The following is a 15,647-nucleotide window of genomic DNA, read 5'->3' as shown; positions in this document are numbered from 1 at the left end:
CATTGAAGTTAATCAGATACGGTCACAGGGCCAAGTTCACTCCTCCTCACCAAGAGCATTTCTGAGCAATGACTTCGTAAGTGATCCAGCGGAAGAGGGGGCATTTAAGTATCCTGGTCCAAGACTACTGACCCCCTATTTATGCAGTATTTATAGAGCTCTGGATTGAAATTGCAAGAGAAGGGGGAAATTAATGCATTATGTTTGCTTCTATTTAAATGCACTGCATGTAACAATGTTTTCTGACTTTTTCTTTCTCTGCCATCAGGGGAGTTTTGGAATGCAGCCTCCTTCAATACTGAGGCCTCATATCTTCATTTCCCCACTTTTCATGGAGAACTGAGTGCTGATGTGTCCTTTTTCTTCAAGACAACCGCTTCTTCTGGTGTGTTTTTAGAGAATCTGGGAATTAAAGACTTCATAAGGATAGAACTGCATTGTAAGTCCAATTTAATATAATTGTGTGTGTGTATTTGGTTGTTTGGTTCAAGTGTCTAGATAGATGCATTCGGCATAACTTTGCAATGGTGCGATTCTGAAAACTGCAGCACTGGGCACTCAGAGCAGCACTGGGCAGAAGGAGACATTACCCAATCAGCCTTGCCATGGGGAGCAAAAATGGTATGTGTGGCCACACCATACATTTAAAGCACTCTTGTACCAATGTAAACTGTCATGACTTCCCCCAAATAATTTTGGGAGCTGTAGTTCGTTAAGGGTGCTGAGAGTTGTTGGGGGGTTCCAATAATAATAATAATAATAATAATAATAATAATAATAATAATAATCTATTATTTATACCCTGCCCATCTGGCTAGGTTTCCCCAGCCACTCTGGGTGGCTTCCAACAGAATATTAAAATACAATAGTCCATCAAACATTAAAAGCTTCCCTAAACAGGGCTGCCTTCAGATGTCTTCTAAAGGTCTGGTAGTTGTTTTTCTCTTTGACATCTGGTGGGAGGGCGTTCCACAGGGCGGGTGCCACTACCGAGAAGGCCCTCTGCCTGGTTCCCTGTAACTTGGCTTCTCGCAGCGAGGGAACCACCAGAAGGCCCTCGGCACTGGACCTCAGAACAATGGGGGTGGAGACGCTCCTATTCCCATCACAGAACTACAATTATCTGGGAAGAAGGGTTGGATGATAAATCGCTCAGGAAATGGTAACTCTACAATGCCGGATTTAGGGTAATGCTGGTGGTTCCCCAACACAGGGCACCGAGCTGAGGGGGAAGCATAACTGAGACGATCCATAATTGAGAAGATCCATTTGGGGACACCAACTCTGGTCTTGCATAGGGCACCATATCATGAAAGATGGTCAAAGTCTTCCCCTGAACTCTTTGAGGGGAAATAAGCATCTACTATCAGCTCTCAGTTCCAAGGACTCTTTTGGGGAAACCATGATACTGCTTTAAATGCATGCATATGTCTGCTACCAAGTATGGATCTGTTATTTCCTCCACCTTTGAAGTGCACGTATCTGCAGTTTGGGTGTTTGTACATGTGTGAGATGCATGCACTGGGCCAAAAAAAATTGAACCACCCATGCTGTATGGCTTGAAGCCCCCAAATGAAGCCACATTAATTTCACTCTGCAGTCTCTTAAATTGCTTAATTACATCCTTATACAGTTATAGTGCAGGATGGCTGATTGAGTTTAGCTCAAATTGTTTCCTCAATGTAATGGTACAAAGAACATGAATTCACTCTTTTCCCAATGTTTGCCATATTAAACAACAGTGACATTACTTTGCCTTCTGTTCCTTTCTTGTGAACTGCCATAAAAGAACAATGATGCTCTAACCTCAGAGAGTCGTGGAGCCGATAAACAGCACTGTGCTGAGTTTTAGTAATTCAGTGTGGAACCTTAGAAGCTATAATGAGAGCCTTGTGGGATCTTGATGTTCCAAAATCAAGAAGGTTACATAGCAAACAGACAGCTGAATCAGAAACTGGAAAAGACATCTGAATAGCTAACTGACTGGAATGGTGATAAGTTGCAGAATGATGCAATTTTAGTAGTCACTGCCCAAAAAATAGCTTTTTGTCCCTGGTCATCTCCCATGGAATCAGTCACAGTCACAGTTAGACACGAGGGAAGACTGTTGTTTGTACATTCACCCGGACATTTCACATACTCTATGACAGTGATGGCGAACCTATGACACGTATGTCAAATGTGACACGCAGAGCCCTCACTGCTGGCACGCGCCCCATCAGCCCATTCACGCTGTTGTTGTTGGTTCCCCCCCCATTTGTTCTCCCGCTCCTCCTATTGGCGCTTTGGCAGACTATGTCGGTGCTGCGTGTTAGTTCCAGCGAAGGTATTATTCGTCATTTATTTCTGTTCTCTTTCCCCCCCGAAAAAAGTGCAGCAGCTTTGGGGCACCCCCCAAAAGCAAAGCAACTTTTGCACCCCCCAAAAAACCTCCAAAACTTTGGTTAGCAGCTCCCCTCAAAAAGCTCAACAACTTTGGGCACTTTGTGATAAATAAGGAGTTTTTGGTTTGCTTTGGTTAAATAATTAGTTTTTGGTTATATATTACAATTATACACTTTTGTTATTTCAACTATAAATATCATGAAATTATGGTTTTTAACCCGTGTTATGCTCGGTTTTTTGGCGAATTTTGACACACCAAGCTCAAAAGGTTGCCCATCACTGCTCTATGAAGAATATACTGCTCAACATTTCCAAGGTTTCTTTGCTCATTTGAGGATTGTGGAACTAGAACTTGATGGGGGTTTTTTGCGGGGGATGGGGAATTAATACCCCCATTTGCTTTATATTACGCAGTGAAATGTATCTCTTGTATTAAACAGGGGACCTGCTGTGCTATATCACAGCAGCCTAGCCCAGGAGCTACTTGTGCAGTTAGGTAGCTGTATTCTTAGGCATCATATAAATAATAGTATTGCACCTGGATATGTGATTGGTGCAATGTTCCAGGGGTTCTGGGTGCTTACCCAGAGTTTGGACAGTGTAGAACTGTGGTGTCTGTATGATATATGGCTTATTTACACAAATATGCAACCTGAGCTGCAGTGGAGGGACTCACAATTTTCAAGACCCCAGAAGGTCTCCCATAGTCATAGTCTTGGAGTCAAGTAGAAATCAAGCATGGCTCTGTCTTTCTAGCTTCTGCCTGGGACCCCCCCCCCAAAAAAAAAGATCAGCCAGCAAACTTTAAAATGTGGGTTTGTGCCTGAAAAGCGTGGCACAAAAGGAAGTCTAGATGAGCCCTGAGTGGCAGTCAAACAAATGAGAAATTAATATTCTGGGAGATAAAATCTCACAACTGGCATGCGGCTACAAAAAAGAGCTCTTTCATGTCCCAACCAACCAAACATCCACCAATGATGGTTGCATAGAAGGGTTTTTCCATCACATTGCAGGGTGAAGGCAGGTTGATATACCGTAATAATATTTATTGTTGTTGTTGTTGTTGTTGTTATTTGTACCCCACCCATCTGACTGGGTTTCCCCAGCCACTCTTGGCGGCTTACAGCACATAAAAAATTGTAAAACAACAGACATTATAAATTTCCCAATGCAGGGCTGATATGGGATCATTTGGGGTTTTTTTTGCTATAACCAGGCTTCCTCAGTCTCTGCCCTCCAGATGTTTTAAGACTACAATTCCCATCATCCCTGACCACTGGTCCTGCTAGCTAGGGATCATGGGAGTTGTAGGCCAAAAACATCTGGAGGGCTGAGGTTGAGGAAGCCTGCTATAACCAATCAATGTGGTTTTCTAATATCAATCCAGGGAAACCTGCATTTTTATATATTTTTTGGAATATAGCCAATCTTGTTTATGCCGTTTGGGTCAGAATTGATTCTGGTTGGTTTACTGTTCAGATTAAGGAAACTTAAAAAATTGCAGGGGGTACGTTTGCCTTGTCAAGGGAAAGAAATAAAATAGAATACAAACCAACACCGCTGAGAAGTGCTAACTGCCTGCCTGTCAACCAATAAAATACATAATTTATGTAATCTACCAACTTCAAACCGGAAAGGTACATCAAAGCAAGGGTTTGAAAGGACCATACTTGAAAGCGGGAAAATGTAATGTGTTTAGATGACTGTTAAATGTATGCACAGCCATGTTCTTTTGTTGTAGGCATTAGGTGGCTTTGTTGTGTGACCAGCCTGCTTTGCATTCGTGGTAATACTTTGGCCAATTGACCTACAGTGGGGGTGGGATTCCATTATACAGTGTGTGTGTGTGTGTGTGTGTGTGTGTGTGTGTGTGTGTGTGTGTAAGAAAAGCATCCTATGTGTACATTCCATAGATTTAAAGCGAGTTATACTGATGCATTGCTTTGACATACAAATCTCTGCATGTTTCAAATCCATTATGAATCAAAACCACTGCTCAAGTTCAAAATTTCTGGTGTTAAAAAGAGAGACTGCAACAGATAGAATGTTTGATGTTATTGTGTGTGGCCATTTGAGTAAATCATGGATTCAATTCTCATACGTTTGAATGTAAATTACCAATTTGCGTTTGACTGCTTATTAATTGTTCAAAGTCACTTAACATTTTGTGGTTGAAAATTTGAAATGTTTAAAATAAATAACAATTAACATGTCAAATTCAGGATATCATTCAATATGGTAATATAATAGAAATGTTTTAAAGCTCATTATGGCATTAATAATTGACCTCACATTGTTGCTAAAACAGAAACCATGTCATTTTGTGATTTAATCTTGTATGCCGGTCTTTTTGAAACTTCAACTTCTTAGTGTGTGGTCTCCGCCCTATAACCAACTTCCTGAGAGTAAGCCTCGCTGAACTCCATGCAGATGTTCATAGGATCATGTGGTTAAGCTTCTGCTCCATCATCCTCTTTTACTGAACAAAGCATAACCACTACTGAGAATAAAACTACTTCCAAATAGGCATGATTCTAGTGCACCCTACCACCCTGTGAGCAAAGTTTTCTTTTGGTTATTAAGTTATTAGAAAGGGAGTGAAACAGACTGAAAGCATGACACTTGGTGCAAAATCCAATAGTGGAATACCCACTAACAATGGCCCTGCTTCCAGGCTGCAATTTTCTTTTCGGTACTGTACACAGAAGTCCAATTAATTTAACAATGTCTTACAGAACAATGCACATTTGTGGGTCAAATAATAATGGGTAGAGCTGTACAGTCCATTGTGTAAAATCCAGGGGTGCCCTGCCTAGGTGTATTAATAGATTTCATCCAAAAGTTTAATGGCTTTCAAGATCCCTTGCCTGCCCAATTCCTTCCTGACCTCAGTGTGAAATGCTGCGGTCCTAGATTTGCTGCAGTCATTCTTTCTCCTTCAGACTCAGTGCTACCACCATGCATTTTATTCTTTGTGTTAGGGTGCCAGCAAGTAGGCACACTGAAGAGCACAGACAGGGTCGGATAAGCCAAGGTCAACAGTCTGGTCAGAGCCAGTTGAAGTCAGACAGTTACGTGGGGAGTCAAGAGTAGCCAAGGTCAGTTAAAGCCAGAAGTCCAAAAGCGGGGTCAGGAAAGCCAGATCAAGATTACAGGAACCAAGGGCAAGATGAGCGAGGCAACTAGGCACTTCAGTACGACGTTGCAGACGCTGAGGAGTGGCCAGCCGACCTCTCTCTTAAGTAGCAGGTTCTCTCCCCCGCTTTTTATGAGCTGCAGCTGTTTCTAATTGCAGCCGGCGTTTTTCAGCTCTGCGTTCCTTTGCAGAGAATGGAGGGGGGGAGGGGCCATCTGATAACCTGCCTGACTGGGGCCTGGTTCTGGATCGACTTGTTGCTGCAGCTCTGATCTTCCCTCCTCCCTGTCAGATTGCTCTTCTTCTGAGTGCTGCCACCAGTCTTCCCCAGGTGTGAATTCCTCAGATTCCTCTGTTGGGGCTTGTCAGGGGGAGCTAGCCACCACTCCTCCTCGTCTGTCTCAACCCTGACACTTTGCTGCAAGCCTGACAGTCATGATCTGTTCTCCTTGTTTTGACAACACACAGCTTCGGCTATCATTATATGTGAGGTCATTGCCCAGTCCAGATTTCATGATCCCAGTACTGTGCCACCTGGGGATTCCTAGGAAAGCAATCAGTAAGCGAGGAGCCTTCCCTCCCCGTTCTGCGTTGTCTAAGCTTTCATTTGGGTTCCGTAGGCAAATGATCTCATTGAAGTATACAGGTCTTCAATGGTCTTGGAGGACCCTGGGCAAAGTGTCTTCTACCAAGTCATTTCCTCCATCTGTTAGACCTCCTCCATCCCTTGGTCCTGGTGGGATTACCTGGCATTCAATGGATTCAGTCTGCCGACACTTCTCTAAATGTTAAAGAAAAATAAGAAATGAATGGAGCCCTGAATCTGGCTCTGCAAGGATGTCAGGCCCCTGGCACCTGCCCAAATATGCCAAGTCCTAAAAATATAATTGCACATTCCTAAATTTATTTTTTTCATAGTGTTTTTTTTTTTAAAAAAAACATTTCCTCATTTGACCTTTTTTCCGATTTTAGAACAGCACCCAAAACATACTAATGATGAAATCCCTCATTGGTTTTCACGAGAAGCAGATTCATTCATTCGCATACAACAAAGTTTGTTCGTTTTTTGTTTTGTTTGCGGGCATAGTTCCAATTTGGAGCTTTCCCTGATTTTATTCCCTTGCTGGATTCCACCCGCCTTCCCATTGGGAGGCACCTCTGAAGTAAAAGGCCACAAAATGCATTTATTTTGCCACCCATAGTTGTTTTCTTAAGGCACCCTGCAATGCCAAAGGTATTTCTGTAGAACTAATAATTGATTTCAAAGAGGAGTCCTGCTTCCAATATGATTGGAAAATGAGTTTGGCTAATTGAAGAGCAGGCATCAATCATCATTTTTACTTGGAAACTGTTTCTGGCCCGTGTAGTCAGCGCAACATGAATCATAAATCGCATTTGTTCTCCATGCCATGCCATTGATTTCAGTTATATCCATCAAGTAAGTGCAGGTGCTGGACTGAATGTTTGAAAGGTTAAACTTAAAGCTTTATACAGTATAGTAACACCTCTTATGAGTTTTCATTTTCAGATATGAAGCTTATATTCTTCTGCTTGATTTTTGAAAGAACTTTTTTTTGGGGGGGGAGGGGATTACTTTGACCACATCTCATGGAAGCCATTTTCAGTCTGAGTGCAGACAGTAGCCTTCACTGACTAAACATCATTAGGTGTCAAACATCTTACATTGTGTTTACATCTATTGGGCTAGATGTGCAAACTGTTAAATTAAATAAAGAAATGTTCACTGATTTCTTTTCTGTGGAGCCCAGCCCATTTCAGAGTCCAGATTTCTGACTTAAACTGTTGATATTGTTTTTAAGGTATGGCTTTGTGTACACTCTTTATTCAGATTATCCAAAAACAATTTTTTGTTGAAGTTCTTTTAATATTAATATTTAAACAAATATTTTCCACACCTATATTAGTAGGCAATATAAAATGCATTGACTAGTACTCTGTACTATTGAGATTGCACTAGATGGATTGGCTTCTTAATCTGTATGACATAAAATCAGTTTTACTACTTACTGAAACAATCCTTTAACTAAAGGTCTGTTCTAGTTTAACAACCAATTAGACAAATCATTAGGCTATTTTCCGCTTTCTTACTGAAGGTTTATTACATTTGTATATTCAGTGTCTATATTGCAAATATTTGTGGCATAAAGTTACACCTAGCTTACTGTAAGGGGGTGGGCTTACAGGGAACAGCCACCCCCATCAAATCCAGCTGTTCTAATGGCTCAGACAACAGCGGAAGGACAGGAGACAGGAAGGAGGAAGTGAGCGGAGCAGGCTAGGGTTCAGGCAGCATACAAGAGCCCTACGGTACCTGCAGCCTGTGATGTCAGCAAGGAAGGAGGGGCCAGCAGAAAGTTCCAGCGGGGAAACAGCAGAGGGGCATCCTTTCAAATTTACCCCGGAACTGAGGCGATCAGCAGCTTACAAACGCAGGGGGAGGAGATTTGGGGTCCCCAAACTACTCTGCTGGGGGAGGAGCCGAAAAGCGCCATTGGGAGAATCTGATAGTACTGAGTAGACATATGTTCATGAAGCTCTTGTCTTGTAAATAGCTTTCACCATAAAAGGACTAAAGACAAGATGGTTTGGAGTGTCGTTGCTCGAGGGTAGCCAGCGACCACCCTGACACTTACCTATCTGGTCCCCCCCCCCAATAAATTAGTTTCCTGCAGCTAATATGTAACTTACAGTGGAAGAGCTGAAGTCATTATTTTTAGCAAAGGAAATTAATCTTGCCATTCTTCCACAACCTGAAGAAAATAAGTTTATACCATACTTCCCACACATTTTCAATGTGGTTTTGCTAACCCCAAATTCTAAAATGTCTTTACTCTTTCTAGCACCAACTGAAGTGACATTTTCATTTGATGTGGGAAATGGGCCAAATGAAATCACCGTGCAGTCACCCGCTTCCTTAAATGACAACCAGTGGCACTACGTAAAAGCTGAAAGAAACATCAAAGAGGCATCCCTGCAAGTAGATCAACTCCCTCAAAGAACTCACACAGCTTCATCGGATGGGCATATCCGTTTGCAGCTCAATAGCCAGCTCTTTGTTGGTAAGTTCACTTTTCCAGAAATATTTTCTGACCGTTGACAAGGAACGATAAACTGTTTCATATTAGAGAGCCATTTGTGTTTTTAGTAAGGTGATAAATAGATAAGCATTCTGAATAGGAGCATTGGGGATAAGAAAATTCCAGGGTTTGTTGGAGAAACTGACCACCTAGATCAGGCATCCCCAAACTTCGGCCCTCCAGATGTTTTGGACTACAATTCCCATCATTCCTAACCACTGGTCCTCTTAGCTAGGGATCATGGGAGTTGTAGCCCAAAACATCTGGAGGGCCGCAGTTTGGGGGTGCCTGATCTAGATTCTTTTTCAGTCAAGCTTTCAACTTGGTTTTTGGCCTAAAACTTTATTGGTCATGTAGGTTGATGACAGGAGGCAGATAGGAAGACTGTGACCTTGTTACTCCTGAATGTTTCAGCTGTGACCATGATACCTTTCTGGACCATTTTGCAGGGATAGGGATAGAAGGTGCAGTATTGTACTGCCGCTTCTCATTCCTGCATGATAGGACCCAGCAGAAGATGCTGGGGTACTTTTGCTTTGCCCTTTTTCTAGCTGTCTGTGGGATTCTATAACGTTCCATCTTGTCCTCTTTGCTGTTCAATTTCTACATGAAACCACTGGGAGAAGTCATCAATAAGATGATACCCAGCTCCATCCCACTTCTGCATCTGATCTTAGGGAGACAGTGGAAACGGCAGTGTTCACCTGTTGTGAATAATTGAAGAAGATGTTAAGAAATGAAATCAAATACAGACAGGTCTGAAAAATTAGTGTTAGGTAGATAATCTGATTCATGTGCAGCCTGTAATGAATAGGCCTGCATTGCCTCTGAAAGATCATTTTTATAGTTTGATGGTGCTACTTGACTCATCGCTACTGTTGCATGTGCACATGGTGTCGGTGGTGAGAAGTGCCTTTTCCCGTTTTGTCTGATACACCCTTATCTCACGAAAGAAGACTTCGCCACAGGAATTCATGTGTCATTTACCTCCAGCTTAGACTATTGGAATTCTTCTTTGCCGATCACTCGTAGCTGAGTAAGATTGTCTTGCATGAACATGGTTTTAACAGTGAGTCCAGAAGTGACTGTGGAGGCCAGTTCTGGATCCACACATCCTTCCACAGTGGGGAGTTGATCACGGTGAGGGTTTGCCAAGTGTGCCTTCTTTCTCCCTTTTGTCCTGAGTTCGAGAGTCTTCAAAGTCCATGACACCTTTGGTAAAGGCTGTTGCAGGCCAGTGTTTCCCAGTTGTCGGTGTTTATACTACTTTTTTTTTTTTTTAGATTTGCCTTGAGAGAGAGACAGAGAGTCTTTAAACCTCTTTTGTTGACCAGCAACATTACACTTTCCATTTTTAAGTTCAGAATAGAATAGTTGCTTTGGAAGACGGTAATCTGGCATCCACACAGTGTCACGGTCTGGTCGGCGGGAGGTAGCAGGCCCACCTGAGGACGTCAGGACCGGGGGCAAGATGGTGGTGTGGAAGCAGGAACGGGGTCTGGATGGTGCAGGGCTGAGGGTCCAGCAGCAGGCAGTCGCAGGGTCAAGGAACTGAAGGTTGGGAAGCAGGGCGTCACAGAGGCGAGGGCCCGAGGATCAAGTAGCAAGGCGGAGGCGAAGGTCTGGGAGTCAAGGAGCAAGGCGTCGGCAAGGCAAAGGTCTAAGGGTTGAGGAGCAAGGCGCCAGCAAGGTGAAGGTCCAAGGGTCGAGGAGCAAGGCAAAGGCTCAAGGAACAGGATGCCAGATGCAACAAGGCAGGGATTGCGTTGCTGTGGCAAAGAGCTGAAGGGAAATGCTGAGCTTTCCTCCCTCCCAGCTCTTGCCACCAGGTGCAGTGAGTTATCAAGTGGCCTCACCTGAGTGGCCACTCCTTGCTTCTCCAGCACAAGCTGAGGCAGGCCCCAGTCCTGCAAAGCACTACAGGCCCCAGAGCCTAACTCCTGCCCATACTCCTGACACACAACATGACCAGTCCAACAAAGTTGATGTTGAAGAAATCATTGCTTCAGCACTGGTGATCTTTGCTTCCTCCAGTACACTGGTATTAGTTTGACCTGTACATGGGAATGCCCTTGCAGAGTATTTGGAAGCTGCAACTCATGCAATATGCTGCTGCAGTGAAGCAATCAAACCATGTGATATCTATTTTTGTTTGATCTGCACCATTGGCCCATTTGTTTGTGGGCTCAATTCAGGATGCTGGTTTTAACCTTTAAAGTCCCAAATAGTTTTGGTCCTAGATATACTGTATCTTCTTCTGTCTTCTTCTACACATTTGTCAGTACATGGTACATTCATCATCTGAGGCCCCACTACAGATTCCTCAGAAGTTAATCAGATGGAACTGATTGGGGGAGCTTTTTGATGAAATGATGGAATACTTTCCCAATTGTGATTCACCAAGCCCTGACCCTCGTGTTTGATATACCCTTATCTCACAAAAGAAGACTTAGTTCTTTAAGAAGGTCTGCAGCTTAAACCTTTTGCATGTTCTCATCATGAATAAATTAAGGTTGTTTTGCTTCCCCTGTATCTTCATTTCTTTTTGGGGAGATAGGAGTGGGGAAGGGGAAAGATCATGAGCTGTTGTAGAGGTAAAGGTTTCTTATCCTGGTATAGTATGTCTTTTGTTGATTTGGTTTCATTTTATTGATGCACGCCACTTGGAACTTTTAAAATAAGCAAATAAATGCACAAATTACAGAATACAAGTGAAAATGCATTGCCATAATTAAGCAAGCAGATCTTTTTTTATATAAATAAAAAAGAAGTAATTTACAAAAATGTGCAATAGAAATCTGCATTGCATAAAACCAGAGGGGAAGGGAATTTCACAGGAATCATGACCGACACAAAACCCCAAACTGTGTGAAAATGAGAATTTATGTTTTATAATGGCATAAGGAACAATTCAAAATGTGTAGATGCAATTGAAGCAATTCAACATTGTACACATTGTGTAGAATGACAATTGAAACAGGAATAAACAAAACTCATGAAGAGCAAAATTGGCAGAAATCCTGATAATATCTCATTCTGAAAACCATTTTATCAAAGATGTAGATTCTTCAAAACAATTCTTGTCAATTGCCTGCTTTACTGCAGCTGAATAGAAAACTGACTTACTGGGGTACTTTCACAAGGCAGTAAGAGAACGATGGGGAAAAGTCAGAAGACAAACTTTGCCCTCAGATGAGTTTCTTAAGGAATTCCCCCCTCCCCTGAAAAAGGAGAATGAATAAAAAGATGATGTCTTGCCTACTGTGCAAGAGCTTTTATTCCACGCATGGCCTAGAAGAAAGAATGGAGTGTTTGGACTGTACAAGATGAATTGAAATAATGGACAGATATAAATAGAATTGGTGACAAAGTTCAGCTCAATATAGGGTTCTTTTAGGCAGCCCAAGAGACCTTGAAGATTTCCTCGTTGACTAAAAGTAAAAAAAAAAAATAGAGCAGAGACTCTTTTTAATTTTTTATTGTCATAGAGTTGTAGAGTTGGAAGGGACCCTGGTGATCATCTAATAAAACCCCTTGAATATGCAGCTGATCGAACCTGCAACCTTGGCATTCTCAGCTCAGTTGGTTAGCGCACAGTGCTGATTTTAGAATTTTAAAGGTAAAAGGACCCCTGACCATTAGGTCCAGTCGCGGATAACTCTGGGGTTGCGGCACTCATCTCGCTTTATTGGCTGGGGGAGCCGGCATACATGTGGCCAGCATGACAAAGCCGCTTCTGGCGAACCAGAGCAGCGCACAGAAACACCGTTTATCTTCCCGCCAGAGCTGTATCTATTAACCTACATGCACTTTTTGGCATGCTTTCGAACTGCTAGGTTGGCAGGATTAGGGACCAAGCAACAGGAGCTCACCCCGTCGTGGGATTTGAACCGCCGACCTTCTGATCGACAAGCCCTGGGCTCTGTGGTTTAACCCACAGCACCACCTGCATCCATAAAATTTAGAATTTTAGAAGTCTCCAAATAGATCCAGAAATTCTACTGTCTGATGTAAAGAATTATGCCCTTTGCACATTATCCTTCTTTGGGTTTTCACTTCTTAAACTTTGTACAGAAAGGTCCTGTACTTTTGCCCTCTTCTTTGGGACGCTGGAAGTAAACTGAAACATGATCCGTTATCGCATCTGCAGCTGCTAGTCCCTCAAAGATCTATGCAATTACTTCTTTAAATTCTCTGGAGAAAGACTGATGCAAAGTGATTGTTGCTTTCATTTAAATCAGGGGTAGGCAACCTAAGGCCCGTGGGCCAGATGCGGCCCAATCGCCTTCTCAATCCGGCCCATGGACGGCCCGGGGATCAGCGTGTTATTTGTGGGGCCGGCCGTTTTCATATGTCGTAAAGGCTGAAATTTCAATTCAGTGGAGCCAAAACACAACCCATCTTGTAGATTTAAGTATCTGTCCACAGTCGCCGCCTCGTTATCAGAGGCACATAATCCACATTCCTATGTATATATGAAATAACCTAAAACTATTTTTGCAGGCAAAAAACAAACAAACAGCAATGGGGGGGGGGGTTGGCAAGAAATTTTCTGCACCGGGTACCACCTGATCTTCCTATGCCTCTGGGTCTGGGGTCTCACCACGCAAAGCAGATCCACTCACTAGTCTCCAATCCTTCCTGTCCTAACAAAAGGAATGTAGCTCTGAAACCCCTTTCCTAGTCAATGGGCAAATTAGCCTGTTCTTATTGTGCTAACATCCCATAATATTCCCCCTTTTCTTTTTGAATCATTAAAATTTTAATTAATCTTAAAAGTATTTAGAAGTTGGCTGCACTGTAAATTGATAGGTGGTGTTTTATGTTTGAACCTACCACAGATAGATTCCATTTTCTGATTTAATACAGTAAACTTGTTTGGCTAACTTTGGAAGTATAATCTTAGTTTCTAGGTAGGGAACCATATGCCTTAACAACTAATTTAACAGCTCAGCAACTGCAGTAGTAGTTGGACTTGATTTAGCTTCTAAAAGAACTTGGGGGTAGTTATTGCTTTTGTGTATGGCAGTTTTCATCTTTATGATGAAAATAGGAGGCAAACAGATTCTCCCTGCTTTCAAAACCAGGTGTGACCTCTTTAAAAACAATAATGGAAATGTATGGAGGACTGGTTTTCTTATTTAAAAATGTCAGTTATTTAGTAGCTTATTTCTCAAAGTATGAGGATTAGACCGTGGGAACATACGGAAACTGAGATGATGATCATATATCTTAAATACTTGCTTGAACTCTTTTTGTTTTCAGGTGATTTGTTATACCTCATAGCATGCACATGCATTTAGCTATTTTCATTAATGAAGTTGCTCGGAAGGAAACACTTCACAGTATTTTTTCTGCTCAGGTTAGGCACAGAATTCCTACAATTTTCACCCATTCTTCCTTCCCCTTAAACCTCATGGAAATCTGTTCTTGGGCATTGGAGTGGGAAAGTGTGGATGCTAAGCAATTGTCTAGGGATTAGCTGTGCTATCTGTATGGTTGGTAGCAATGCTGGAGATTGTTAAAAATGCCTTTGGGAAAAAATAGGGGGGGGATTGTGTGTGGCTTCTAAGTCATTTGTTTAGCTGCTAATGGTGCTGCTTTTTGGAGATTTGTTGTATTTTTGTATTTGATTCTTATATGTAATTTTTGTCAAATAATAATAATAATAATAATAATAATAATAATAATAATAATTTATTTATACCCCGCTCATCTGGCTGGGTTTCCCCAGCCACTCTGGGCGGCTTACAACAGAAAAATGAAATAAAACAATTAAACATTAAAAGCCTCCCTAAACAGGGCTGCCTTCAGATGTCTTCTAAAAATCTGGTAGCTGTTTTTCTCTTTGACATCTGATGGGAGGGCGTTCCACAGGACAGGCGCTACCACCGAGAAGGCCCTCTGCCTGGTTCCCTGCAACTTGGCTTCTCGCAATGAGGGAACCGTCAGAAGGCCCTCAGTACTGGACCTCAGTGTCCGGGCAGAACGATGGAGGTGGAGACGCTCCTTCAGGTATAACGCTCCTTCAGGTATAACGCTCCTTCAGGTATAAGAGAATATATTGTTTTCCTGTTAATCATGCCCTCTTAATGATGTATTTTTGCACTTGGCCTTCATCTGTAATATTTTGATATCTTAGAACATTCTATTTGATGCTTTAAGTTATTTGATATTGAATTCAATTTAACTAACTAACTAAATAAGTTAACAAGCCCAACTAAAATGTTGATAGCATGCAAGTTTGACTGGGCATGTCTTAGGAATCCTTTTATTTCTAAACCCAGCCTTCCACTTTGTGACTGTCACTATTACTATTAATTAATACTGAGTCTCAATCTGGTGAAAAGGCATATAACAACAACATCGATTCTATGATTCTATCTCGCAATCAGTACAATATTCAGGATCTTTCATTCAGAAAGACTTCCGCATTCTTTTCAACAGAGGAATCCAATTCATTGGTGATAGCAATGGAATCAAATTTTCCATCCCATTTTTTTATAGTACAATTGTTCCTTCAGATTATTAAAAATGAAACAGGATAGTATCTGTTCCCGTGTATTCATTGATGGGCTGATAACATACTACCAATAATAACCGAACATTTTAATAACAACAACTGATGATGCCCTTGTTCTGTGCTTCTGAACATCCCATGGTGATTACAAATAATGGTTGCTGAAATTCAGGTCTATGGTATATTTACCAGTTGGTACTTATGGAAGTATTTAAAGCACACATAACAAGCTCAAGGACAAAGTATGAAATCCAGAGGAGGGAATAAGAAATAAGTTTCTAACATTGATATATTCCCTTGCTCTCAGATAATTCTAATACAGTGGTGCCTCGACTTACGAATTTAATCTGTTCCGAAGGCACCTTCGTAGGTCGAAAAAGTCGTAAGTCGAAAAACGCCACTGGAAACGCGATTTCCCGTAGGAATGCATTGGAAACGGAAAAAATCGTAACCCTATCTAAAATTCCGTAAGTCGAAAAATCCCTATCTAAAACAGGCGCAGTTTCCT

General features: G+C 42.0%; 1 protein-coding gene across 3 annotated transcripts in view; it reads left to right on the top strand.

Annotated features, from left to right (window-relative positions):
- CNTNAP4 (contactin associated protein family member 4) overlaps nt 1–15,647 on the top strand; it is a 250,473-nt gene that overhangs the window by 213,132 nt on the left and 21,694 nt on the right. For all 3 annotated transcript variants that reach the window (XM_088652650.1, XM_088652651.1, XM_060280113.2), the window contains exons 16-17: nt 269–439; nt 8,383–8,601. In XM_088652650.1, the coding sequence (XP_088508776.1) occupies nt 269–439; nt 8,383–8,601 (390 nt within the window). The remainder of the gene's footprint in view (nt 1–268; nt 440–8,382; nt 8,602–15,647) is intronic.

The sequence above is a fragment of the Zootoca vivipara genome, chromosome 10, assembly GCF_965207765.1.
Source record: "Zootoca vivipara chromosome 10, rZooViv2.hap1.1, whole genome shotgun sequence".
Taxonomy (NCBI): Eukaryota; Metazoa; Chordata; class Lepidosauria; order Squamata; family Lacertidae; genus Zootoca; species Zootoca vivipara.
This window is presented reverse-complemented; position numbering and strand designations above follow the sequence as displayed.